This window comes from Myodes glareolus, chromosome X (genome assembly GCF_982192425.1).
Source record: "Myodes glareolus chromosome X, mMyoGla1.1, whole genome shotgun sequence".
Taxonomy (NCBI): domain Eukaryota; kingdom Metazoa; phylum Chordata; class Mammalia; order Rodentia; family Cricetidae; genus Myodes; species Myodes glareolus.
Window position 1 is genome coordinate 148,960,624 of NC_142053.1, and position 26,019 is coordinate 148,986,642.

Consider the following 26,019-nt stretch of genomic DNA (forward strand, 5'->3'; position numbering starts at 1 on the left):
ACAGGCCTAGGAGCTGTGAGGGGAGAGCAGCTGCCAGGGCTACAGGGCTGCGTCTCTAATTTTCAAAAATTCCTAAAAATTCCTGTCTTTGAAACTAAGGGGAGAGGGTCGCTCCAGGACGTAGTCAAGGGTCTGGACCATCTTTTTTTAGGTAGATACTCGCTACCAACATGAAATCCAGACCAGGGGAGTCACTGAAACAGACCTAGGAGCTGGGGGGACAGAGCAGCTGCCATTAGAGACCTCCAACCTAAGCAATGATGTCAGGGCAGAATCCTCCCCGAGCTGAGGTTCCTGAGCGTGGTCCCCCCGGATGAGAGACAGGGGGGACCCGGCCAGACCCTTTGGAGGAGGCTAAACTCGTCCTGAGACCCAGAATCCTAGAGAGCTGACTGCAGAGTCCCAGAGCTCCCCGGCTGCTGGCAGCCTGGACCCAGACAGACAGGCAGGCAGGCAGGGCCCCCCGTGTTCTCCCTGAAGGGGCAGGGCCTGCAGGGATTCCTGGGACTCCTGATGGAAGACGCGGTCTGCAGGGAGACGTGAAACGGATTTTATGTAGAAAGACGGTGGATGGAGGGAGACAGAAAAGCTGTTCTTGGAGATCCAGCGGCCGGTGGGGTCCTCTCCGGGGACCTGGGCTGAGCGCAGAGGGCCCCGGGGGCTCCCGGAGGAGCTGCCTGGGACGTGGGGGGCCGCTGTCCGGCCCCGTCCGGCTCCCTGCACCCTCAGCGGCCGCCTTCCCCGCTCTGCCGTCCGGATTTCTGTGTCCGGAGGACCCTTCTCCTCTCCAGACCCTTCCTGGACCAGACCCCAGCTCAGAAATCAAAGCCAATCCCAGAAGAGACAGAGGCCCCCAGCCTCCCCTGGCCAGAGATCCAGGAGTCCTGGAGACCTAGAGAGCACAGACAGGCCCACCTCCAGACAGAAAGTGGGTTCCTTTTCGTGTCTACTCCAAAATAGTGGATGTCTGTGTGGTCCTGATGGGATAACTGTAAATCCTGATGGTCTGTGTGGCTATCTCCTGGACCAGATCTCTCTAAAAAACCACATGGGAGGGATTCTCAGGCAGGGAGGGCTGGTGAACGTCTCCCCAGCACAGCCACGAGGTTCCCTGACTTCCCAGCCCAGAGAGAAAATTAAATTAAATTAAATTAAATTAAATGAAATCCCAGGGTCCCTGCCTGCCCTGCTCCCTCAGGTGTGGGCTGCAGCCAGACACGGAGGCCTTAGGCCCAGCATTCAGAAGCCCGAGGACCCCAAAGAGACAGAGGACTTCCTTTTCAACATGAAAGTCAATGATTTGGAGAGATTTCGGGGACCCCATGTCTCCCAACCCCTTCTCTGGCTCTGTCTCCCGATGGGAGCGCAGAGGGGATTTTGAAAACTGGTGAAAAATCCCACGATGGACGTGGACATGATCAACGGCGGTGTTTTTTCTAGATTTTGAACACGCAGACCCACCCGCGGGCCTCAGCCTGTCAGCCTCTGCCCGTCAGCGAGGCCGGCCGCAGGCTGCCTCAGCCATTACCATTTCCTTTGTCGGCCCGGGCGGCGGCGGCTCAGCGACCTCGGCTTGGGATCCGCCCGGCGGGAGGGGGAGGGGCAGGGGAGAGCGGCCGGTCCGCCTTTCTCATTTTTAAAAATTCCTAAAAATTCCTGTCTTTGAAAATCAGGGGTGAGGGTCGCTCCAGGACGTGGTCAAGGGTCTGGAGAATCTTTTTTTAGGTAGAGACCCGCTCCCGACATGAAATCCACACCAGGGGAGGCAGTGAAACAGGCCTAGGAGCTGTGGAGGGAGAGCGGCTGCCAGGCCTGCAGGCCTGCGTTTCTAATTTTCAAAAATTCCTAAAAATTCCTGTCGTTGAAACTAAGGCGTGAGGGTCGCTCCAGGACGTAGTCAAGGGTCTGGACCATCTTTTTTTAGGTAGATACCCGCGACCAACGTGAAATCCACACCAGGGGAGGCCCTGAAACAGGCCTATGACCTGTGGGGAGACAGCAGCTGCCAGGCCTGCAGATCTGCATTCCTCATTTTTAAAAATTCTTAAAAATTCCTGTCGTTGAAAATAAGGGGTGAGGGTCGGTCCAGGACGTGGTCAAGGGTCTGGAGAATCTTTTTTGACATAGATACCCACTCCCAGCATGACATCAAGACCAGGATAGTCTTTAAAACAGGCCTAGAGGCTGAGGGTAGAGCAGCTGCCAGATCAGCCAGGCCTGCTGCGGACCTGCGTTTCTCATTTTTAAAAAATTCTTAAAAATTCCTGTTTTGAAAATAAGGGGTGGGGGTCGCTCCAGGACGTGGTCAAGGGTCTGGAGAATCTTTTCTGACATAGATACCCACGACCACAATTAAATCCAGACCAGGGGAGCCGCTTAAACAGGCCTAGGAGCTGAGGGGACAGAGCAGCTGCCCTCAGAGACCTCCGACCCAAACCATGATGTCAGGGCAGAATCCTCCCCGAGCTGAGGTTCCTGAACGTGGTCCCCATGGTAGAGACAGGAGGGACAGGGCCAGACCCTGTTGAGGAGGCTAAACTCGTCCTGAGACCCCAAATCCTAGAAAGCTGACTGCAGATTCCCAGAGATCCTCTGCTGCTGGCTGCCTGGACCCAGCTGCTGAGTGCTGGGTGCTTGGGGCTGAGTCCTTGCTGGGTGCTGAGTACTAAGTGCTCAATCAATCCTAACAATAAATCAAATAAAAGAAATAAGTGCTAGGTGCTGAGTGCTGAGTGATAAGTCGATCCATAAAATAAAATAAATGATTGCTAGGTGTTGAGTGCTGGGTGCTGAGGAGACAGGCCCCAAGCCTCCCCTGGCCGGAGATCTAGGAGCATCTCCTGGCTCACCTAGATGAATAAAGATCTTTTAGTTAGTCTTCGGCCTGGAAGGCTGGTGAACGTCTCACCCACACAGACACAGACACGAGGTTCCCCGACTTCACTGCCATGAGATAAAATGAAATGAAATGAAAGGAAATCCCAGGGTCCCCGCCTGCCCTGCTCCCTCCTCTGTGGGCTGCAGCAGCTCTAGACGGAGGCCTCAGGCCCCTCGTTCGGGAGCCCAGAGAAGCCAGAGGACAGAGAACGTCCTGGAATCCAGTGTCCTAGACAGGAAAAGAAGGAGAGAGTCGGTGTGTGGACACCGGGGAGGCCCCAGGTCCCCCCACCCCTGCTCTGGCTCTGCCCGTCCAGCCGGGCGAGGTGCGGTTCCCTGACATCCCCACCAGAGGGCGAGGCCGGCCGGCCGCCCCGACCGAGGGGAGCGCGGAGGGAGGGGGGATTTTTCAAACTGGTTAAACATCCAGGGATGGAACGTGGAGACGCTCCACGGCTCCGTCGTGGGGAGATGGATCCACGCGGCCCCGCGGCGGGGCCTCGGCCGGGCGGCCGCACCCATCCCCGTCGCCTGGGGGAGCGAGGGGCGGCGGCGGCGGCTGGGCATCTGCCTGCTGGGAGGGGGACGGGACACGCCTGCAGCTCGGCGTTTCTCCTGGTTTAAAAAATGTTTAAACATCCCTGGCGCTTGGAAAAGGAGGGGTGGGGGTCTCTCGAGGCCGGGGTCCGTGGAGAGAATGAACCGGGGGGGGGGGACACAGACCCTGATCCCAGCGGATCCAGAGGCCTCCCACTCTCGGACACGGACACGGGGTACCCTGCCCTTCCCGGCCCTCGGGGAGACCGCCATTCCCTCAAATAAAATGAAATAAAATTTAATAAGAGCCCTGGGGCCCTGTCCTGCCCTGCCCTGCCCTCAGAGAGGCCGCTACTTCTTGAAATAAAATGAAAGAAAATGAAATAAGAGTGTGCTTAGAAAATTAAATCAGCTGTGTGCCAAGTGTGGAGTCCTGAGGGCTGAGTGCCGAGTCCCGAGTGGTCACCGGAGAGGGCTGAGTGCTCAGTGCTGAGTGTCTGTGTCCAGAGGAACCGGGGGTCTCTCGGGGAGGGGGGCTGAGCCACACGCCAGAGGTCCCCAGGAGAGGATGGGGGCTGCCAGAGGAGGGCTGAGTGCTGGGGGCTGAGTGCTGAGTGCTCAGTCCAAGTCATCAGTGCTGAGTACTGAGTGCTAAGTCCTATAGGCTGAGTGCTGAGTGCTCAGTCCAAGTCATAAGTGCTGAGTGCTGAGTGTTAAGTCCTATAGGCTGAATGCTGAGGCCTGGGTAGGAGTGCCAAGTATGGACTGCTGCCTGCTAAGTGGTTAGGGCTGAGTGCTGAGGGTTAAGGGCTCAGGGCTGGGTGCTGAGGCCTGAGTAGGAGTGCCAAGTACTGAAGGCTGCCCACTAAGTGGTTAGTGCTGAGAGCTAAATGCTGAGTGCTGAGCTTGAAGTGCTCGGTTCTTCCACTTCAGGCCGGCTACCCAGCCTGGAGACCCTGAGGAAGCCAGCACAGAGGACCCAGCACCCGGCACAGAGGACCAGCAGACTCCGTGTGCAGACGGCTCAGTGGTTAGTGCTGAGTGCTGAGTCCTGTGTGTGTGTGTGAGAGTGCTAAGTATGGACTGCTGCCTGCCAAGTGGTTAGTGCTGCTGAGTGCTGAGGGTTAAGGGCTCAGTGCTGAGTGCTGAGTCCTGAGGGCTAAGTGGTTAGTGCTAAGTACTGAGTGCTGAGGCCTGAGTCTTGAGTGCTGAGTGCTAAGTGCTGATTTCTAAGTGGTGAGCACTGAGTCCTGAGTGCTGAGGGCTAAGTTCTACCAGAACTCCTTCCAGGAAGAGCCCACAGATAGAGAGAAGGATGGACAGAGACCTCTCCTCCTCCTTCAGGGACGGATGGGGAAGAGGACAGGCCACCCTGGCTGGCTATCCAGCCTGGAGACCCTGAGGAAGTGAGCTAGAGGACCCAGCACCCAGCACCCAGCACAGAAGAGCCAGCACCCAGCACTGAGCACCCAGAGAGAGGCCCGGGGAACACCAGGGACCCGCCTGGGCACGCTGTCAGGCCCGGATTTTTCCTATAAAATCACACGGGCTGGCGTGGTGAACGTCTCACAGGCACAGACACACACTCACAGACACGGACACGGGGTCCCCGGCCCTTCCCGGCCTTCGGGGAGACCGCGATTCCATAAAATAAAATGAAATTAAATTTATTAAAAGCCCTGGGACCCTGTCCTGCCCTTCCCCACCCTCAGGGAGACCGCTATTTCCTAAAATAAAATGACATGAAAGGAAATAAAAAGCCCTGGGTCCCTGCTGAACTTGAAAATGATCCACAGTCCTGTATTATTTGGATTTTTAAAACGCAGACCGCTGGCCTCAGCCTGTCAGCCCCCGCCCGTCAGCAAAGCCGGCCCCGGGCCGCAGCCGCCATTAGCATCGCCTTTGTCCCCGAGAGGCGGCGGCGGCTTGGAATCTGCCCGGGGGGAGGGGGCAGGGAAGGAAACGCCTGCAGACCCGTGTTTCTCATTTTTAAAAAATTCTTAAAAATCCCACTTTTGAAAATGAGGGCTGGGGGTCGCTCCAGGACGTGGTCAAGGAACTGGAGAATCTTTTTTTAGGTAGAGACCCGCTCCCAACATGACATCCAGAGCAGGGGAGGCAGTGAAACAGGCCTAGGAGCTGTGGAGGGAGAGCGGCTGCCAGGCCTGCAGGGCTGCGTTTCTAATTTTCAAAAATTCCTAAAAATTCCTGTCGTTGAAACTAAGGGGTGAGGGTCGCTCCAGGATGTAGTCAAGGGTCTGGACCATCTTTTTTTAGGTAGATACCCGCGACCAACGTGAAATCCACACCAGGGGAGGCCCTTAAACAGGCCTAGGAGCTGTGGGGAGACAGCAGCTGCCAGGCCTGCAGATCTGCATTCCTCATTTTTAAAAATTCTTAAAAATTCCTGTAGTTGAAAATAAGGGGTGAGGGTCGCTCCAGGACGTGGTCAAGGGTCTGGAGAATCTTTTTTGACATAGATACCCACGACCACCATGACATCAAGACCAGGATAGTCTTTAAAACAGGCCTAGAGGCTGAGGGTAGAGCAGCTGCCAGATCAGCCAGGCCTGCTGCGGATCCGCGTTTCTCATTTTTAAAAAATTCTTAAAAATTCCTGTTTTGAAAATAAGGGGTGGGGGTCCCTCCAGGACGTGGTCAAGGGTCTGGAGAATCTTTTCTGACATAGATACCCACGACCACAATTAAATCAAGACCAGGGGAGCCGCTTAAACAGGCCTAGGAGCTGAGGGGACAGAGCAGCTGCCCTCAGAGACCTCCGACCCAAACCATGATGTCAGGGCCGAATCCTCCCCGAGCTGAGATTCCTGAACGTGTCCCCCATGGTAGAGACAGGAGGGACAGGGCCAGACCCTGTTCAGGAGGCTAAACTCGTCCTGAGACCCCAAATCCTAGAAAGCTGACTGCAGATTCCCAGAGATCCTCTGCTGCTGGCTGCCTGGACCCAGCTGCTGAGTGCTGGGTGCTTGGGGCTGGCTGAGTCCTTGCTGGGTGCTGAGTACTAAGTGCTCAATCCATCCTAACAATAAATCAAATAAAATAAATAAGTGCTAGGTGCTGAGTGATGAGTGCTGAGTGATGAGTCGATCCATAAAATAAAATAAAGGATTGCTAGGTGTGGAGTGCTGGGTGCTGAGGAGACAGGCCCCAAGCCTCCCCTGGCCAGAGATCTAGGAGTATCTCCTGGATCACCTAGATGAATAAAGATCTTTTAGTTAGTCTTAGGCCTGGAAGGCTGGTGAACGTCTCACCCACACCGACACAGACACGAGGTTCCCTGACTTCACTGCCATGAGATACAATGAAATGAAATGAAAGGAAATCCCAGGGTCCCCGCCTGCCCTGCTCCCTCCTCTGTGGGCTGCAGCAGCTCTAGACGGAGGCCTCAGGCCCCTCGTTCGGGAGCCCAGAGAGGCCAGAGGACAGAGAACGTCCTGGAATCCAGTGTCCTAGACAGGAACAGAAGGAGAGAGTCGGTGTGTGGACACCGGGGAGGCCCCAGGTCCCCCAACCCCTGCTCTGGCTCTGCCCGTCCAGCCGGGCGAGGTGCGGTTCCCTGACATCCCCACCAGAGGGCGAGGCCGGCCGGCCGCCCCGACCGAGGGGAGCGCGGAGCGGGGGGAGGGGATTTTTCAAACTGGTTAAACATCCAGGGATGGAACGTGGAGACGATCCACGGCTCCGTCGTGGGGAGATGGATCCACGCGGCCCCGCGGCGGGGCCTCGGCCGGCCGGCCGCACCCATCCCCGTCGCCTGTGGGAGCGAGGGGCGGCGGCGGCGGCGGCGGGGGTTTGGGATCCGCCTGGCGGGAGGGGGAGGGCAGGGGACAGGCGGCCGATCCGCGGTTCTCGTGTTTAAAAAATTCTTCAAAAAATTCCTGTCCCCCCCCAGCACTCAGCAGAGAGGACCCGGCACCCAGAAGCCGGCCCGGGAGACTCAGCCCCCTCCCCTGCCCTCAGACAGACCCCCTAGTTCATCACATTAAATTTAATGGAATTTCATAAAACGCCCTGGGTCCTGGCCCTGGACTTCCCTGCCCTCAGAGAGGCTGCTAGTTCATCCAATACATGAACTAAAATGAAAGACAAGCTCTGGGACCCTGCCCTGCCCTCAGAGAGGCTGCTACTTCATACAATAAAATTCAAGGAGAGTCAATACAAGCTCTCGGCCCTGCCCTGCCCTCAGAGAGGCTGCTACTTCATAAAATAAAATTAAATAATATTAAATAAAATACCTGGGGCCCTGTCCTGCCCTCAGAGAGGCTGCTAGTTCATACAATAAATGAACTAAAATGAAAGACAAGCTCTGGGACCCTGGCCTGCCCTCAGAGAGGCTGCCAGTTCATCAAATAAAATTCAAGGAGAGTCAATACAAGCTCTCGGGCCCTGCCCTGCCCTCAGAGAGGCTGCTAGTTCATCCAATAAATGAAATAAAATGAAAGACAAGCTCTGGGACCCTGCCCTGCCCTCAGAGAGGCTGCTAGTTCATCCAATCAATGAAATAAAATGAAAGACAAGCTCTGGGACCCTGCCCTGCCCTCAGAGAGGCTGCTAGTTCATCCAATAAAATGAAATAAAATGAAATACAAGCCCTGGGGCCCTGCCCTGCCCTCAGAGAGGCTGTTTGTTACTTCATAAAATAAAATGAAATAATATTCCATTAAATCCCTGGGGCCCTGCCCTGCCCGGCTACCTATCCAGCACCTCCACGACCCCTAGAAGCCCAGGCAGGAGGACCCGATGGCTGCCAGGCAGAGTGGTGCTTCTACCAGAACCGCTGGAGAAGGCCTGACCCTGGCTGGCGACCCGGCCCTGAGACCCTGAGCAAGCCAGCGCCTGGGCACAGACGCCGGGCAGCCTGTGTGTGTGAGTGTGAGTGTGTGAGTGTGAGTGTGAGTGTGTGTGTGAGTGTGTGTGTCCAGAGGACCCGGGTGCATCTCTGGGAGGGAGGGAGGGGGGCTGAGCCACAGGCAGAGGCCCCCAGGGACTCAGCACCCAGCCCTCAGCCTCCAGAGAAGGGTTCAGTGCTGGGTGCTGAGTGCTGAGTGCTCAGTCCAAGTCCAAAGTGCTCAGTGCTGAGGGTGTGTGTGTGTCCAGAGGAACCGGGTGGATCTCTGGGAGGGGGCTGAGCCACAGGCAGAGGTCCCCAAGATAGGATGGGGGCTGCCAGAGAAGGGCAGAGTGCTGAGGCCTGAGTGCTGAGTGCTCAGTCTCAGCCATAAGTGCTGATGGCTGACTGCTCAGTGCTGAGGGCTCAGTCCTATGGGTTGAGTCCTGAGTGCTGAGGCCTGAGTAGGAGGGCCAAGGACGGAAGGATGACCGCTAAGTGGTGAGGGCTGAGTGCTGAGGGCGAAGGGCCCGGTCCTGGGTGCTGAGTCCTGTCTACGAGTGCCAAGGACGGACTGCTGCCCGCTAAGTGCTGAGTGCTGAGGGCTGAGTGCTGAGGGCTGAGCTTGAAGCGCTAGGGACGTCCACTTCAGGCCGGCTACCCAGCCTGGAGACCCCGAGGCAGCCAGCCCAGAGGACCCAGCACCCAGTCCAGGGGACCCAGCACCCAGAGAAAGGCCCAGGGCACCCCAGGGACCGGCAGACTCAGCCTGCGGACGGCTCAGTGGTTAGCGCTCAGGGCTGAGGGGTCGGGGCTGAGGGCTGAGTCCTGGGTAGGAGGGCCAAGGACTGCCTGCTGCCCGCTAGGTGGTGGGTGCTGCTGAGGGCTGAGGGTGAAGGGCTCGGTGCAGACGGCTCAGTGGTTAGTGCTCGGTGCTGAGTGCTGAGTCTCGAGTGCCAAGGGCTACGTTCTACCAGAACTAAGCCCATAGACATCTCGATAGAGTTATCTAGCCCACGGTTAGAGAGATGGGTGGACAGAGACCCCTCCTCCTCCTCCTCCTCCTCCTTCGTGGACGGATGGGGAAGAGGACAGGCAGGCCGCCCTGGCTGGCTACCCAGCCTGGAGACCCTGAGACAGCCAGCGAGAGGACCCAGCACCCGGCCCAGAGGACCCGGCACCCAGCTCTCAGCCTCCAGAGCGAGGCCCGGGGAACACCAGGGACCGGCAGACTCCGTCTGCAGACGCCCGGGCACGCTGCCAGGCCCGGATTTCTCCTAAAAATCCCACTGGCTGGCGTGGTGAACGTCTCACAGGCGCAGACTCACACACTCACAGACGCGGACACGGGGTCCCCCGCCCTTCCCGGCCTTCGGGGAGACCGCGATTCCATAGAATAAAATGAAATGATATTTATGAAAAGCCCTGGGTCCCTTCCCCGCCCTCAGGGAGAAACCGCTATGTCATAGACTAAAATGAAATGAAATGTATGAAAAGCGCTGGAGCCCTGCTCTGCCCTTCCCCGCCCTCAGGGAGAGACCGCTATGTCATCCGAGAAACTTCAATGACATGAAATAAAAGCGCTGGGTCCCTGCCCCGCGCTGCCCTGCCAGCTCCTCCACCCTGAGGACTGAGTCCCAGCTCCGCTCCCTCCACCGGGCACCCGCCGGGGACCCCGTGTCTAGGACGGGAACGGGGGGACGGGAGGGAGGGACCGCGGGGGCCCGGGGTGTGGGGGGGGATTCCCGTCTCCTCCTTCTCCTGAGAGAGTGGGGTTCATCGCGGGCTCGGGGCGGGCGGAGGAGGGGGAGAGAGCGCGGCGGGCGCGGTCTGTGGGCCCGGGACGGGCGGACACGGAGCTGCAGGGCAGAGGCTGCTGGGTGCTGAGGCTTCTCTGCACGATGCTGCTGAGTGCTTGTGCTGGGTGCTGAGCCCCCCAAGAAAGACTGAGCTCGGAATGCCAGGTGCAGAGCCTTCCGGGGAGCCATCTGGGTGCTGAGGGCCGAGTCCTGGCTGAGTGTGGGGTGCTGAGTCCCCCGCAGAGATGCTGAGCGCTGAGGGCTAGGGACTGAGGGATACGTGGGGGAGGCTGAGGGCTGGGTGCTGAGTACTAAGGGATAAGTCAATCCATAAAATACAATAAATAAGTGCTAGGTGCTGAGTGCTGGGTGTTTGGTGCTGAGTCCTTGCTGGGTGCTGGCTGCTGAGTCCCCCCCGAGAAGATGCTGAGCTCTGAGTGCTAGGTGCTGAGTCCTCCGTGGAGGAGGCTGCGTGCTGGGTGCTGAGACCCGCAATAAGATACTGAACTCTGAGTGCCAGGGGTCTTCCATGGAGGATGCCGGGTGCTGATGGCTGACTCCCCCAGGAAGATGCTGAGCGCTGAGTGCTAGGTGCTGAGTCCCCCCATAAGATACTGAACTCTGAGTGCCAGGGGTCTTTCGTGGAGGATGCTGGGTGCTGCGTGCTGGGTGCTGAGTCCCCCAAGAAGATGCTGAGCTCTGACTGCTAGGTGCTGAGGGATACGTGGGGGATGCTGAGTGCTGGGTGCTGCACCGAAGGCCAGGTGCAAAGGCTTCCGTGGAGCCATCTGGGTGCTGAGTGCTCAGTCCTGGCTGAGTGCTGGGTGCTGAGTCCCCCCCAATAGATGCTGAGCGCTGAGCGCTAGGGACTGAGGGATACGTGGGGGAGGCTGGGTGCTCAGTGCTGGGTGCTGAGTCCCCCGAAGAGATGCTGAGCGCTGAGCGCTAGGGACTGAGGGATACGTGGGGGAGGCTGAGGGCTGGGGGCTGAGTACTAAGGGATAAGTCAATCCATAAAATACAATAAATAAGTGCTAGGGGCTGAGTGCTGGGTGTTTGGTGCTGAGTCCTTGCTGGGTGCTGGCTGCTGAGTCCCCCCCCCCCGAGAAGATGCTGAGCGCTGAGTGCTAGGTGCTGAGTCCTCCGTGGAGGAGGCTGCGTGCTGGGTGCTGAGTCCCACAATAAGATGCTGAACTCTGAGTGCCAGGGGTCTTCCGTGGAGGATGCCGGGTGCTGATGGCTGACTCCCCCAGGAAGATGCTGAGCGCTGAGTGCTAGGTGCTCAGTCCCCCCATAAGATACTGAACTCTGAGTGCCAGGGGTCTTTCATGGAGGATGCTGGGTGCTGCGTGCTGGGTGCTGAGTCCCCCAAGAAGATGCTGAGCTCTGACTGCTAGGTGCTGAGGGATACGTGGGGGATGCCGAGTGCTGGGTGCTGCACCGAATGCCAGGTGCAAAGTCTTCCGTGGAGCCGTCTGGGTGCTGAGGGCTCAGTCCTGGCTGAGTGCTGGGTGCTGAGTCCCCCGAAGAGATGCTGAGCGCTGAGTGCTAGGGACTGAGGGATACGTGGGGGATGCTGAGTGCTCAGTGCTGGGTGCTGAGTCCCCCCCAATAGATGCTGAGCGCTGAGGGCTAGGGACTGAGGGATACGTGGGGGAGGCTGAGTGCTGGGTGCTGAGTACTAAGGGATAAGTCAATCAATAAAATACAATAAATAAGTGCTAGGTGCTGAGTGCTGGGTGTTTGGTGCTGAGTCCTTGCTGGGTGCTGGCTGCTGAGTCCCCCCCGAGAAGATGCTGAGCTCTGAGAGCTAGGTGCTGAGTCCTCCGTGGAGGAGGCTGCGTGCTGGGTGCTGAGTCCCACAATAAGATGCTGAACTCTGAGTGCCAGGGGTCTTCCATGGAGGATGCCGGGTGCTGATGGCTGACTCCCCCAGGAAGATGCTGAGCGCTGAGTGCTAGGTGCTCAGTCCCCCCATAAGATACTGAACTCTGAGTGCCAGGGGTCTTTCGTGGAGGATGCTGGGTGCTGCGTGCTGATGGCTGAGTCCCCCAAGAAGATGCTGAGCTCTGACTGCTAGGTGCTGAGGGATACGTGGGGGATGCTGAGTGCTGGGTGCTGCACCGAATGCCAGGTGCAAAGTCTTCCGTGGAGCCGTCTGGGTGCTGAGGGCTCAGTCCTGGCTGAGTGCTGGGTGCTGAGTCCCCCGAAGAGATGCTGAGCGCTGAGCGCTAGGGACTGAGGGATACGTGGGGGAGGCTGGGTGCTCAGTGCTGGGTGCTGAGTCCCCCGAAGAGATGCTGAGCGCTGAGCGCTAGGGACTGAGGGATACGTGGGGGAGGCTGGGTGCTGGGGGCCGCAGGCTCGGGCTAGGGACTCGGGCGGCAGCGCCAGCGGTCCGCGGACCACGGCTTCTCTCTCTCCCGTCCCCTCGCCCGCGGACCCACACGCAGCCGCGCGGGGCGGCCCTGGCACCCGGGTGCGCGCCGCGGACCCCAGCGACCCCGGGCAGCGCTGCCTGGCTCCGCGCGGGCCGGCGGGGGAGCGGGAGCCTCCGAGTCCGCCGGGCACGGCTGGGGACGGCCGGGGAGAGGCTGCCCCGCGTGCCCTCTTCACACACACACACACACGTATTTATTGAGAAATATTGAGTATTTATTGAGAAATAAAAGCCGTGTTGGGAAATAAAGCAGCCGGTTGACCCACGAAGGGACCTCAGCTGAGCACAGAGGGCCCCGGGGGATCCTGGAAGGGCTGTCTGTGCGGTGGGGGGCAGCTGTCCTGAGGGTCTGGACGGCTCTCTCGGGGACCAGAGAGAGAAAGAAAATCCAGGGGAGGGATTCTCAGGCAGGGAAGGCAGGGGGACGTCTCCCCAGCACAGACACAGACACGAGGTTCCCTGACTTCCCCACCCTGAGAGAAAATTAAATTAAATTAAATTAAATTAAATTAAATTAAATTAAATTTTAAAGCCCCTAGTCCCTGCTTGCCCTGCTCACTCGGGTGGGGGCTGCAGCTTAAACGGAGGCCTGAGGCCCCGCATTCGGGAGCCCAGAGCAGCCAGAGGACCCCACAGAGACCGAGCGCTTCCTTTTCCAAATGAAAGCGTCCTCAGACAGGACATAAAGTCCGTGTTGGGACCTGGGGGATCCCCGGTCTCTCCCAACTCCCCCTCCGGCCCTGTCTTTCCAGGCAGGGGAGGTGCGGGTCCCCGCCAGCCCCACCAGAGGGCGCGCTCTAGGGGGGAGGGAGGGAGGCCCGGCCGCCCCGAGGGGAGTTTTCAAACGGATCCAAAGATCCCGCGAGGAACCGGGACACGATCCACGGCGGTGGTGGATGTTTGGATTTTTCAAACGCAGACCCCAGCCTGTCAGCCCCCGCCCGGCAGCCACGCCGGCCTCAGGCCGCAGCCGCCATTAGCATCGCCTTTGTCACCGAGAGGCGGCGGCGGCGGCTGGGGATCGGCCCGATGGGAGGGGCAGGGAAACGCCTGCGGATCGGCGTGTCTCATTTTTAAAAATTGTTTAAAATTCCTATGTTTGAAAATCAGGGGCGGGGGTCGCTCCAGGACGTGGTCAAGGCACTGGAGCATCTTTTTACAGAGAGAGACCCACTCCCAAACCTGCCCTTGGTGAGCCAGCCGCGGCGGCGGCAGCGGCTTGGCATCTGCCTGCTGGGAGGGGGCAGGGAAACGCCTGCAGCTCGGCGTTTCTCATGGTTTAAAAAATGTTTAAACATCCCTGGCGCTTGGAAAAGGAGGGTGAGGTTCTCTCGAGGTCGTGGTCCGTGGAGAGAATGAACGAGGGGGACAAACCTGCCCTGTCCTGCCCTGCCCTGCCCTCAGAGAGGCCGCTACTTCATGAAATAAAATGAAAGAAAATGAAATAAGAGTGTGGGGGCTTCCAGAGGAGGGCTGAGTGCTAGGGGCTGAGTGCTGAGTGCTCAGTCCAAGTCATCAGTGCTGAGTGCTAAGTCCTATAGGCTGACTCCTGAGGCCTGAGTGCTGAGGCCCTGAGGAAGCCAGCACAGAGGACCCAGCACCCAGCACCGAGGACCTGCAGACTCAGTGTGCAGACCGCTGAGTGGTCAGTGCTGAGTGCTGAGTCCTGTGTGTGTGTGTGTGAGAGTGCTAAGTATGGACGGCTGCCTGCCAAGTGGTTAGTGCTGCTGAGTGCTGAGGGTTAAGGGCTCAGTGCTGAGTGCTAAGTGGTTAGTGCTAAGTACTGAGTGCTGAGGCCTGAGTCTTGAGTGCTGAGTGCTAAGTGCTGATTTCTAAGGGGTGAGCACTGAGTCCTGAGTGCTGAGGGCTAAGTTCTACCAGAACTCCTTCCAGGAAGAGCCCATAGCTAGATCGATGGATGGACAGAGACCTCTCCTCCTCCTTCGTGGACGGATGGGGAAGAGGACAGGCCACCCTGGCTGGCTACCCAGCCTGGAGACCCTGAGCCAGCGAGCTAGAGGACCCAGCACCCAGCACCCAGCCCAGAGGACTCTGCACCCAGCACTCAGCATCCAGAGCGAGGCCCGGGGAGGACCAGGGACCAGCAGACTCCGTCTGCAGACGCCTGGGCACGCTGCCAGGCCCGGATTTTTCCTATAAAATCCCACAGGCTGGCGTGGTGAACGTCTCACAAGCGCAGACACGCACTCACAGACGCGGACACGGGGTCCCCGGCCCTTCCCGGCCTTCGGGGAGACCGCGATTCCATAAAATAAAATGAAATTAAATGTATGAAAAGCCCTGGGACCCTGTCCTGCCCTTCCCCACCCTCAGGGAGACTGCTATTTCCTAAAATAAAATGACATGAAAGGAAATAAAAAGCCCTGGGTCCCTGCTGAACTTGAAAATGATCCACGGTTCTGTAATTTTTGGATTTTTAAAACGCAGACACCCAGGCCTCAGCGAGGCCGGCCGCAGGCTGCCAGAGCCATTAACATTTCCTTTGTCAGCCCGGGGCGGCGGTGGCTCAGTGACCTCGGCTTGGAATCCGCCCGGCGGGAGGGGGAGGGGCAGGGGAGAGCGGCCGGTCCGCCTTTCTCATTTTTAAAAATTCCTAAAAATTCCTGTCTTTGAAAATAAGGGGTGAGAGTCTGTCCAGGATGTGGTCAAGGGTCTGGACCATCTTTTTTTAGGTAGATACCCACTCCCAACGTGAAATCCAGACCAGGGGAGGCCCTTAAACAGACCTAGGAGCTGTGGGGAGACAGCAGCTGCCAGGCCTCCTGCAGTTCTGCGTTCCTCATTTTTAAAAATTCTTAAAAATTCCTGTATTTGAAATGAAGGGGTGGGGGTCTGTCCAGGACGTGGTCAAGGATCTGGAGAATCTTTTTTGACGTAGATACCCACTCCCAGCATGAAATCAAGACCAGGATAGGCTTTAAAACAGGCCTAGACGCTGAGGGTAGAGCAGCTGCCAGATCAGCCAGGGCTGCTGCGGATCCGCGTTTCTCATTTTTAAAAAATTCTTAAAAATTCCTGTTTTGAAAATAAGGGGTCTGGGTCCGTCCAGGACGTGGTCAAGGGTCTGGAGAATCTTTTTTTAGGTAGATACCCGCTACCAACATGAAATCCAGACCAGGGGAGGCACTGAAACAGGCCTATGACCTGTGGGGAGACAGCAGCTGCCAGGCCTGCAGATCTGCGTTCCTCATTTTTAAAAATTCTTAAAAATTCCTGTATTTGAAATGAAGGGGTGGGGGTCTGTCCAGGACGTGGTCAAGGATCTGGAGAATCTTTTTTGACATAGATACCCACTCCCAGCATGACATCAAGACCAGGATAGGCTTTAAAACAGGCCTAGACGCTGAGGGTAGAGCAGCTGCCAGATCAGCCAGGGCTGCTGCGGATCCGCGTTTCTCATTTTTAAAAAATTCTTAAAAATTCCTGTTTTGAAAATAAGGGGTCTGGGTCCCTCCAGGACGTGGTCAAGGATCTGGAGAATCTTTTTTGACATAGATACCCACTCCCAACATGAAATCCACACCAGGGGAGGCCCTTAAACAGACCTAGGAACTGGGGGGACAGAGCAACTGCCAGGCCTGCATGGCCTGCGTCTCTAATTTTCAAAAATTCCTAAAAATTCCTGTCGTTGAAAGTAAGGCGTGAGGGTCGCTCCAGGACGTGGTCAAGGGTCTGGACCATCTTTTTTTAGGTAGATACCCGCTCCCAACATGACATCCAGACCAGGGGAGGCAGTGAAACAGACCTAGGAGCTGTGAGGGGAGAGCAGCTGCCAGATCTGCCAGGGCTGCGTTTCTCATTTTTAAAAATTCTTAAAAATTCCTGCATTTGAAAATAAGGGGTGAGGGTCTGTCCAGGACGTGGTCAAGGATGTGGACCATCTTTTTTTAGGTAGATACCCGCTACCAACATGAAATCCACACCAGGGGAGCCAGTGAAACAGACCTAGGAGCTGAGGGGACAGAGCAGCTGCCATTAGAAACCTGAGTTTCTAGGTTTCTAGCACTCTAGCTGAGTGCTGGGGGCTGAGTGCTGAGTGCTCAGTCCAAGTCATGAGTGCTGAGTGCTAAGTCCTATAGGCTGACTCCTGAGGCCTGAGTGCTGAGACCCTGAGGAAGCCAGCACAGAGGACCCAGCACCCAGCCCAGAGGACCAGCAGACTCCGTGTGCAGACGGCTCAGTGGTCAGTGCTGAGTGCTGAGTCCTGTGTGTGTGTGTGAGAGTGCTAAGTATGGACGGCTGCCTGCCAAGTGGTTAGTGCTGCTGAGTGCTGAGGGTTAAGAGTGCCGAGTGCTGAGTCCTCAGTGCTAAGTGGTGAGTGCTAAGTACTGAGGGCTGAGGCCTGAGTGCTCAGTGGTTAGTGCTGAGTGCTGAGTCCTGTGTGTGTGTCTCAGACAGGGCTGTGCCCGCTCTAACGGACACCGGGAGGGAGGGAGGGAGGGAGGGAGGGGGACGGGGCTGACGTCAGCGCGGAACCCCCCCGCCCCCCCCCCCGCCGCAGAGGACGCCGGTCCGGGGCCCCGCCCGTCTGTAGTCCTGGGCTGGGCCCGCGGCGGCCATCTTGGTAGTCCGGGGAAACTGAGAAAACTCGGGAAAAACTCGGCTTGGGCGCTCAGAGACGCCGCGTTGGGGCCGATTGGGGAATCCGCGTGCCCGGCCTGCCGCGGCGGCCCCTCCCCCCGCCCCCGGGCGGCCGAGCCGAGCCGAGCCCGGGACCCCGCCCCGCGGGCGTGGCGAGCAGAGCGGAGCGGAGCGGGGCCGCGCGGGCGCCGGCGCCCGGGGGCGGGGGGAGGGGCGGCGGCCGGCGGCCGGGAGCGGGGGGAGGGGCGGCGGGGACGCCCGCCGGGACCGGGGCCCCGAGAGCGGCGCGGCGGAGGCCGGAAACGGAACTGGGCGGGCGGGGGGAAGGGGGCCGGAGCTGCCGCCGGCGGGCGGGCGGGCGGGGCGTGTGTGCGAGGGGAGCCGCGGCGGCGGGCGGCCATGTGCCTGCCTGCGCGAGCGCGTGTGTGGGAGACGGGGACAGAGACGCGGCGGCGTGCAGACCCGGGACGGGGAGCGCACGCGGGCGGGCGGGCGGGCGAGCAGGCGGGATTTCTAGCTCCGGGGTGGGGAAGCGGAGCCCGGATTCCCGGTCATTTATTGGATTTTCCCCGCTCTTCTCTTCCAGGCGGACACGTGGAGCCCGGCCGCCCAGCCAAGCCGCGGGAGCAGCGAGAACGGAACCGGAGCCGGGATCCCGGGACATTTACTGCCCTTTCCCCACTCTTCTCTTCCAGGCGGACACGTGGATCCCAGCCGCCCAGCCAAGCCGCGGGAGCAGCGAGAACGGAACCGGAGCCGGGATCCCGGGACATTTACTGCACTTTCCCCACTTTTCCCTTTCAGGCGGACACGTGGAGCCCGGCCGAGCAGCGAGAACGGAACCGGAGCCGGGATCCCGGGACATTTACTGCACTTTCCCCACTCTTCTCTTCCAGGCGGACACGTGGAGCCCTCCCAGCCGCCCGGCCGCGCCGCGGGAGCAGCGGGAACGGAACCGGAGCCTGGATCCCGGGATCCCGGGCGCCCACGTGGTGGCCCCGGCGGGTCCCGATCGTCCCCCTTTCTCTCTCTCCCACAGGCTCCTGCACGCGCGTGTGTGTCTGCGTGGGACAGACAGAGACAGAAACTGCTGCGGCTCGGCCCTCCCTCGCGTCTCCCCAGCGTCCGCGGCGGGCTTTGGGGATTTCTAACACGCCCCGAACCCCGGCTTTTGGCTCTTTCTCCGTTCCCCCTTCTTCTCTTCCAGGCGGACACGTGGAGCCCGGCCGCCCGGCCGCCCGGCCGCGGGAGCAGCGAGAACGGAACCGGAGCTGGGACTGGGGAAGCCTGGATCCCGGGCGCCCACGTGGTGGCCCCGGCGGGTCCCGATCGTCCCCCTTTGTCTCTCTCCACGCTCGGCCCCGGCTTTTGGCTCATTCTCCGTTCCCCCTTCTTCTCTTCCAGGATCCCGGCCGCCACGTGGACAGCCTGGGGACCCGGGAGAGACGTGAGAGAGTGTGTGAGTGGGAGAGATTCGGGATTTTCGGGATTTTTCCAGTGTGCGAGTGGGAGAGAATCGGGATTTTCGCGATTTTTCCAGTGTGCGAGTGGGAGAGAATCGGGATTTTCGCGATTTTTCCAGTGTGTGAGTGGGAGAGATTCGGGATTTTCGGGATTTTTCCTGTGTGTGAGTGGGAGAGATTCGGGATTTTCGGGATTTTTCCTGTGTGTGAGTGGGAGAGATTCGGGATTTTCGTGATTTTTCCACTGACTCCTCTAATAAAGTTGCCTTGTTTTCACTCGATCTGCGCTTCGAACCCGGTTCCTCCGGACCAAAAAGAAGGGTTGCTAGCCGGCAGAGCCACCGCGGCCTGGATGGAGAGCAGCCTGCTGCTGGCGTTCTTAGCTTTTATCTCGGCCCCAGCAGCCTAAAAGGCAGGAGGCTTGGGATTCGAACCCAGGTCCTCTGGATCTAAAAAGAGGGGTGCTAGCCGGTAGAGCCACCGCAGCTTAGGTGGGGAGCAGCCTGCAGCTGGCGTTCTTAGCTTTTATCTCGGCCCCAGAAGCCTAAAAGGCAGGAGGCTTGGGATTCGAACCCAGGTCCTCTGGATCTAAAAAGAGGGCTGCTAGCCGGTAGAGCCACCGCAGCTTAGGTGGGGAGCAGCCCGCTGCTGGCGTTCTTAGCTTTAAACTCTGTCCCAGCAGCCTAAAAGGCAGGGGACCCGGGTCTCGAACCCGGGTCCTCAGGACCAAAAAGTGGGTTATTTCACCCACTGAGCCACCACGTGAGTACGAGGTAGTGGTGTTCAGTGGGCACTGATAGCTCTTAGTGTCTCACTCCCAGACTAGCAAAATAGATGGGACCCGGGTCTCGAACCCGGGTCCTCAGGACCAAAAAGTGGGTTATTTCACCCACTGAGCCACCACGTGAGCACTGGTTAGTGGTGTTCAGTGGGCACTGATAGCTCTCAGTGTCTCACTCCCAGCCAGGCAAAATAGATTGGGACCTGGGTCTCGAACCCGGGTCCCCGGGTCCAAAAAGTGGGTTACTTAACCCACTGAGCCACCACGTGAGTACTAGGTAGTGTTGTTCAGTGGGCACTGATAGCTCTCAGTGTCTCACTCCCAGTCCAGCAAAATAGATGGGACCCGGGTCTCGAACCCGGGTCCTCAGGACCAAAAAGAGGGTTATTTCACCCACTGAGCCACCACGTGAGTACTAGGTAGTGTTGTTCAGTGGGCACTGATAGCTCTCAGTGTCTCACTCCCAGACCAGCAAAATAGATGGGACCCGGGTCTCGAACCCGGGTCCCCGGGTTCAAAAAGTGGGTTACTTAAACCACTAAGCCACCACGTGAGTACTAGGTAGTGATGTTCAGTGGGCACTGATAGCTCTCAGTGTCTGACTCCCAGCCAGGCAAAATAGGTGGGACCCGGGTCTCGAACCCGGTTCCTTAGGATCAAAATAAGTGGTGGCTTAGACCACTGAGCCACCGGCTCAGCTCTGGTTAGTGATGTTCAGTGGGCACTGATAACTCTCAGTGTCTCACTCCCAGACCAGCAAAATAGGTGGGACCCGGGTCTCGAACCCGGGACCTTGGGAGCAAAATAAGTGGTGGCTTAGACCACTGAGCCACCAGCTCAGCTCTAGTTACTGTTGTTCAGTGGGCACTGATAGCTCTCAGTGTCTGACTCCCAGACCAGCAAAATAGATGGGACCCGGGTCTCGAACCCGGGTCCTCAGAATCAAAAACTAGGTTACTTAACCCACTGAGCCACAGACTCAGCTCTGGTTAGTGTTGTTCAGTGGGCACTGATAACTCTCAGTGTCTCACTCCCAGACCAGTAAAATTGATGGCACCTGGGTCTCGAACCCGGGTCCTCAGGATCAAAATAAGTGGTGGCTTAGACCACTGAGCCACCGGCTCAGCTCTAGTTACTGTTGTTCAGTGGGCACTGATAGCTCTCAGTGTCTGACTCCCAGACCAGTAAAATAGATGGGACCCGGGTCTCGAACCCGGGTCCTCGGGATCAAAAAGTAGGTTACTTAAACCACTGAGCCACCGGGCCAGGCATACTGTAGAGAGGTCAGAGGACTCTGATAACCTCTCCCCGACCTACCAGTCTCAAGCAAAACAGTAGGACCCAGGTCTCGAACCCGGGTCCTCGTGATCAAAACAATAGGGACTTAACCCACTGAGCCACCGGGCCAGGCATACTGTAGAGAGGTCAGAGGACTCTGATAACCTCTCCCCGACCTACCAGTCTCAAGCAAAACAGTAGGACCCAGGTCTCGAACCCGGGTCCTCGGGGACAAAAGGAGGGTGGCTTAGCCCACTGAGCCACCAGGCCAGACATACTGTGTAGAGGTCAGAGGACGCTGATAACCTCTCCCCGACCTACCAGTCTCAAGCAAAACAGTAGGACCCAGGACTCGAACCCGGGTCCTCAGGACCAAAACAATAGGGACTTAACCCACTGAGCCACCGGGCCAGGCATACTGTGTAGAGGTCAGAGTACGCTGATAACCTCTCCCCGACCTACCAGTCTCAAGTAAAACAGTAGGACCCAGGACTCGAACCCGGGTCCTCGGGGACAAAAGGAGGGTGGCTTAGCCCACTGAGCCACCAGGTCAGCTGTACTGTATAAGGGTCAGAGGACGCTGATAACCTCTCCCCGACCTCCCAGCCAAGCAAAACTAGGGACTCGAACCCGGGTCCTAGGGATCAAAAGAAGGGGTACCTAACCCACTGAGCCACCGGGCCAGCTTTACTGTACATGGTTCAGAGGACACTGATAGCTTCTCCCCGCCCTCCCTCCCGGGCCCCACACACACACAGGGAGCCAATGTGTCCCCCACACAGAGAGAGCGAGAAGACCCAGACAGAGAGTAGGGTTGGCAGGACTTAGGGTTCGGTGTGGGCTAGGGTTGGGGCGCAGCTAGGGCTCAGGCGGAGCTAGGGTTCGCTGTGGGCTAGGGTTGGGGCGCAGCTAGGGCTCAGGCGGAGCTAGGGTTCGCTGTGGGCTAGGGTTGGGGCGCAGCTAGGGCTCAGGCGGAGCTAGGGTTCGCTGTGAGCTAGGGTTGGGGCGCAGCTAGGGCTCAGGCCGAGCTAGGGTTGGCAGGACTTAGGGTTCGCTGTGGGCTAGGGTTGGGGCGCAGCTAGGGCTCAGGCGGAGCTAGGGTTCGCTGTGGGCTAGGGTTGGGGCGCAGCTAGGGCTCAGGCGGAGCTAGGGTTCGCTGTGGGCTAGGGTTGGGGCGCAGCTAGGGCTCAGGCGGAGCTAGGGTTCGCTGTGGGCTAGGGTTGGGGCGCAGCTAGGGCTCAGGCGGAGCTAGGGTTCGCTGTGGGCTAGGGTTGGGGCGCAGCTAGGGCTCAGGTGGAGCTAGGGTTCGCGCGGGGCTAGGGTTGGGGCGCAGCTAGGGCTCAGGCGGAGCTAGGGTTCGCGCGGGGCTAGGGTTGGGGCGCAGCTAGGGCTCAGGCGGGGCTAGGGTTCGCTGTGTGCTAGGGTTCGCGCGGGGCTAGGGTTCGCGCGGGGCTAGGGCTCAGGCGGAGCTAGGGTTCCCGGGACCTAGGGTTCGCGCGGGGCTAGGGCTCACGCGGAGCTAGGGTTCCCGGCAGTTAGGGTTCGTGCGGGGCTAGGGCTCAGGCGGAGCTAGGGTTCCCGGGACCTAGGGTTCGCGCGGGGCTAGGGCTCACGCGGAGCTAGGGTTCCCGGCAGTTAGGGTTCGCGCGGGGCTAGGGCTCAGGCCGAGCTAGGGTTCCCGGCAGTTAGGGTTCGCGCGGGCGGGGCTAGGGCTCAGGCCGAGCCAGGGTTCCCAGCCGCCGCTTCTAGGGCGGGTCCGGACGCCGGCTGCGGACTCTGAGCCGGCAGCGCGGCGGACTACGTCTCCCATGAGCCTCCGCGGCCGCCGCCCGTTTCCCGCGCTCGGGCCTGGCGGGAGCCGGCCGCCATGCTTGAAGTCCGTGTGGGAGAAGTCGGGGCGAACCTGGTGAAATTGGCGAAATTGGCCGCGGTGGGGCTCGTGGGAAGCGATCGTGAGGACGGAAGGGCAGGGGAGAGAGGTAGGTGCGGCGGGAGCGCGCGCGCGCGGGTCCGGGGAGCGAGCCGGGGAGGGAGCGGGAGACGCAGACGGGAGCCGGGGAAAATCGGGGAAAAACAACGGGGCAAAACGGGGATCCCGTGTGTCTGTGGGAGGCAGAGATCGCTCGCGGGCGGCAGGCAGAGGATCGCTGACTCCCCCGCCCCCGTGGGAGCCGACAGCCGCGAGCCCCGGCTTCCCCGCCGCTCACCGAGCCCCGCTCTTGTCGTCTCCAGGCAGACGCGGCAGCCCCGAGAGATCCGTGTTGGACAGCGCCCGCCGGGACCCGGAGAGACTGACTGCACAAAACAGCCCGTGTGAGTGCCAGAGACTCGTCGTTCCTGAGATTTCTCACTGTCTGTCTTAAACTGCTCTTGAAATAAAACGATTGCCTTGCTCTTGCCGTGTCTGCACGCTCACCCGCACGCAACAGGACCCAGCCATAAGGGTCCTGTTCGAAAAAATTTTTAAAAGTGTAGGGGACCCCCGTCAAAACTTTTTTTTTTTTTTTTTTTTTTTTTTTTTTTTTTTTTCCGATTAATTATGCAGCGATATGCCAACGTCACTATCGTTTCCGCATAGAGATCACGTCTAGATGCCTGGCAACAGGCGCAAGCGGGATTCCAACCTGCGACCTTGGCACCAGGCACTCAGCGTTAGGCGCTCCTACTGCTCTGAGCCACGGCTCGAGCTGCTGACAGCCACCTTCGAATTTCTGAGACTTATAGGCTAAAGCGGGCTGACGGTTTGGCAAAAGAGACCTGGGCGGGTGGGGGGGGGAGAAGAGCAGCCAGGGACCCGGCAGGGGGTGTGTCTGTGTCTGTGTCTGTGTGAGAGAGAGCAGACGGGCGGGGCTGCTGTCACTGCAGAGCTGGGGATTCTGTCTCCTGACCCAGAACTCAGATGTATGTTCCTCATAAAAGCTGCTTTCTCTCCGTTTCAGAGACTGCTTCACAGTTCCAGCCACAGCACCCAGCCGTCTGGACGGAGGACTCAGCACCCAGCACTCTGAATGGAGGACCCAGCACTCAGCACCCAGCACCCAGCACTGAATCAGGTCATGGGCACATTCTCCTCTGACTGGCTGTTTTAAAACCTGACAGGGACCTGGACAGAGCCACTGATTTCTTTCTCATCCACAGACACTCACTCCTCTGCAGCCAGCAGTCGTTATTCTGCCCGGAGGACTCAGCACCCAGCACCCAGCCATCTCAATGGAGGACTCAGCACCCAGCACTCAGCACCCAGGACCCAGCAGAGAGGACTCAGCACCCAGCACCTGCCTGCCTGGGGAACAGCACACACTCGCTCTGCAGACCCCCCCAGGCAGCAGCTTCCACACAGGCTGCCTGCTGGCCTCCCTGGATGTCAGCCTGTCATCCCTGAGACTCACCCCTGAGACTCAGTCTTGTTGCTCATAGAACATTAAATTCTTATTTTATTGAAAGCTCTTTTTCATTTCATAAAATCTCTGCAGGAAACCATGAAGGCCTGGAGTCCTATTTCAGGCCTGAGGGTGATGGAAATAGGTAACATCATGAAAAAGGAGGGAAGATCCTTTAAAACATGGTCAAAATCATTTGAAAAGTAGCTAAAATCATTAACAAAGAGGCAGAATCATTCTAAAATGTGGCCAATCATTTTTTAAAATGGCAAAAATCATTTAAGAAATAGGGAGAATCATTAAAAATCAGGGAATATCATTTAAGAAATAGGGAAAATAATTTTAAAAGGAGGGAAAATAGTTAAACGTTGGGGAAGAAGTTTTAAAAATAGGAAAAATCATTTAAGAAATGGGGAATATAGGTTTAGGCACGGGGAATATAATTTTAAAAATAGGGAAAATAGTGAGACATGCAGGAAGATCATTTAAAAATAGAGGAAAATAAGGGAATAGAATTTTAAAAATAGAGGAAATAATTAAAAATAGGGAGAATCATTTTTAAAATGGCGAAAATCATTTAAAAATCACGGAAAAGAATTAAAAATTAGGGAAGATCATGGAAGACCTGGGGAAACTCATTAAAGATCAAGGAAGGTGATTGGGAACCTAGGGAAAATAATTTAAAAAATAGGGAAAAGAATTAAAAGATAGGGGATATCATTTTAACATGGGTGAAATAATTTTTAAAATGGCCAAAATCACTTCAGAAATGGGGAAAATCATTAAACATCAGGGAGGATGATTGGGAACCTAGGGAAAACATTTTAAAAAATAGGGAAAATAATTAAAAGATAGGGAATATCATTTAGGACATGGGGAAAATCAATAAAAATCAGGGAAGGTGATTGGGAACCTAGGGAACATAATTTGAAACATAGGGAAAAGAATTAAACATAGGGGATACCATTGAAGACATGGGGAAAATCATTATAAATCCGGGAATGTCATTTAAGAAATAGGTAAAATCATTAAAAAAATAGTGAGTATCATTGAGAGATAGGAAAAATCATGTAAGTCCTAGGGAAAATAATTTTAAAAATAGGCCAAATCATGAAACATTGGGGAAGTTCCTTTAAACCTAGGAGGACTCAGCGCCCAGCACTCGGGGACGGTTTTGGTACAGGCACGGAGGACTCAGCGCCCAGCACCTGGTTACAGGCACGGAGGACTCAGCTCCCAGCACCCTCCCTCCCCGGAGGACTCAGCACTCAGCACTCAGCAACCAGGCCGGTCGAGCCGTTGGCCCTGGGCGCTGACTGGCTCCGTTCATTTCTCCCATAGCCCAGAAGCAGCGAGGTCGACCAGTTGTCCCGTTCAGCGGCCTCGGCGGGGTTTGGGGCCTCGAACCCCGGCCCCCGGCGGGGCTGGGCGGAGGGGAGGGCGACGGAGGAGCCTGCACAGGGCACCTGGGGACGGGGACGGGGACGGGGACGGGGGACTCAGCGCCCAGCACCCGGGGACGATTTGTGTACAGGCAGGCAGGACTCAGCGCCCAGCACCCTCCCTCCACAGAGGACTCAGCACTCAGCACTCAGCAGCCAGGCCGGTCGAGCAGTTGGCCCTGGGCGCTGACTGGCTCCGCTCATTTCTCCCATAGCCCAGAAGCAGCGAGGTCGACCAGTTGTCCCGTTCAGCGGCCTCGGCGCGGATTGGGACCTCGAACCCCGGTCCCCGGCGGGGCTGGGCGGAGGGGAGGGCGACGGGGGAGCCCGCACAGGGCACCTGGGGACGGGGACGGGGGACTCAGCGCCCAGCACTCAGGCAGGCTTTGGGGACTGGGACGGGGGACTCAGCTCCCAGCACCCTCCCTCCGCGGAGGACTCAGCACTCAGCACTCAGCAACCACGCAGGTCGACCAGTTGTCCCGTTCAGCGGCCTTGGCGCGAATTGGGACCTCGAACCCCGGTCCGCGGCGGGGCTGGGCGGAGGGGAGGGCGACGGGGGAGCCCGCAC

General features: G+C 58.1%; 1 protein-coding gene across 9 annotated transcripts in view; it reads left to right on the forward strand.

Moving 5' to 3' along the window:
• Positions 1–26,019, forward strand: part of LOC148117563 (uncharacterized) — a 220,465-nt gene that overhangs the window by 11,878 nt on the left and 182,568 nt on the right. For 2 of the 9 annotated variants that reach the window (XR_015737050.1, XM_087903122.1), the window contains exon 3: positions 23,566–24,069. The exons of 2 other annotated variants lie outside the window; for them this stretch is intronic. Coding sequence is in view for 2 of the 7 variants with exons in the window: in XM_087903122.1 (XP_087759248.1) it covers positions 23,566–23,674 (109 nt within the window). In the remaining 5 variants the exon portion in view is untranslated. Of the gene's footprint in view, positions 1–22,458; positions 22,606–22,771; positions 22,940–23,565; positions 24,070–26,019 lie in introns of those variants that run through there. 5 more of the 9 variants (XR_015737048.1, XR_015737051.1, XR_015737057.1 and 2 more) reach the window with 5 other exon arrangements.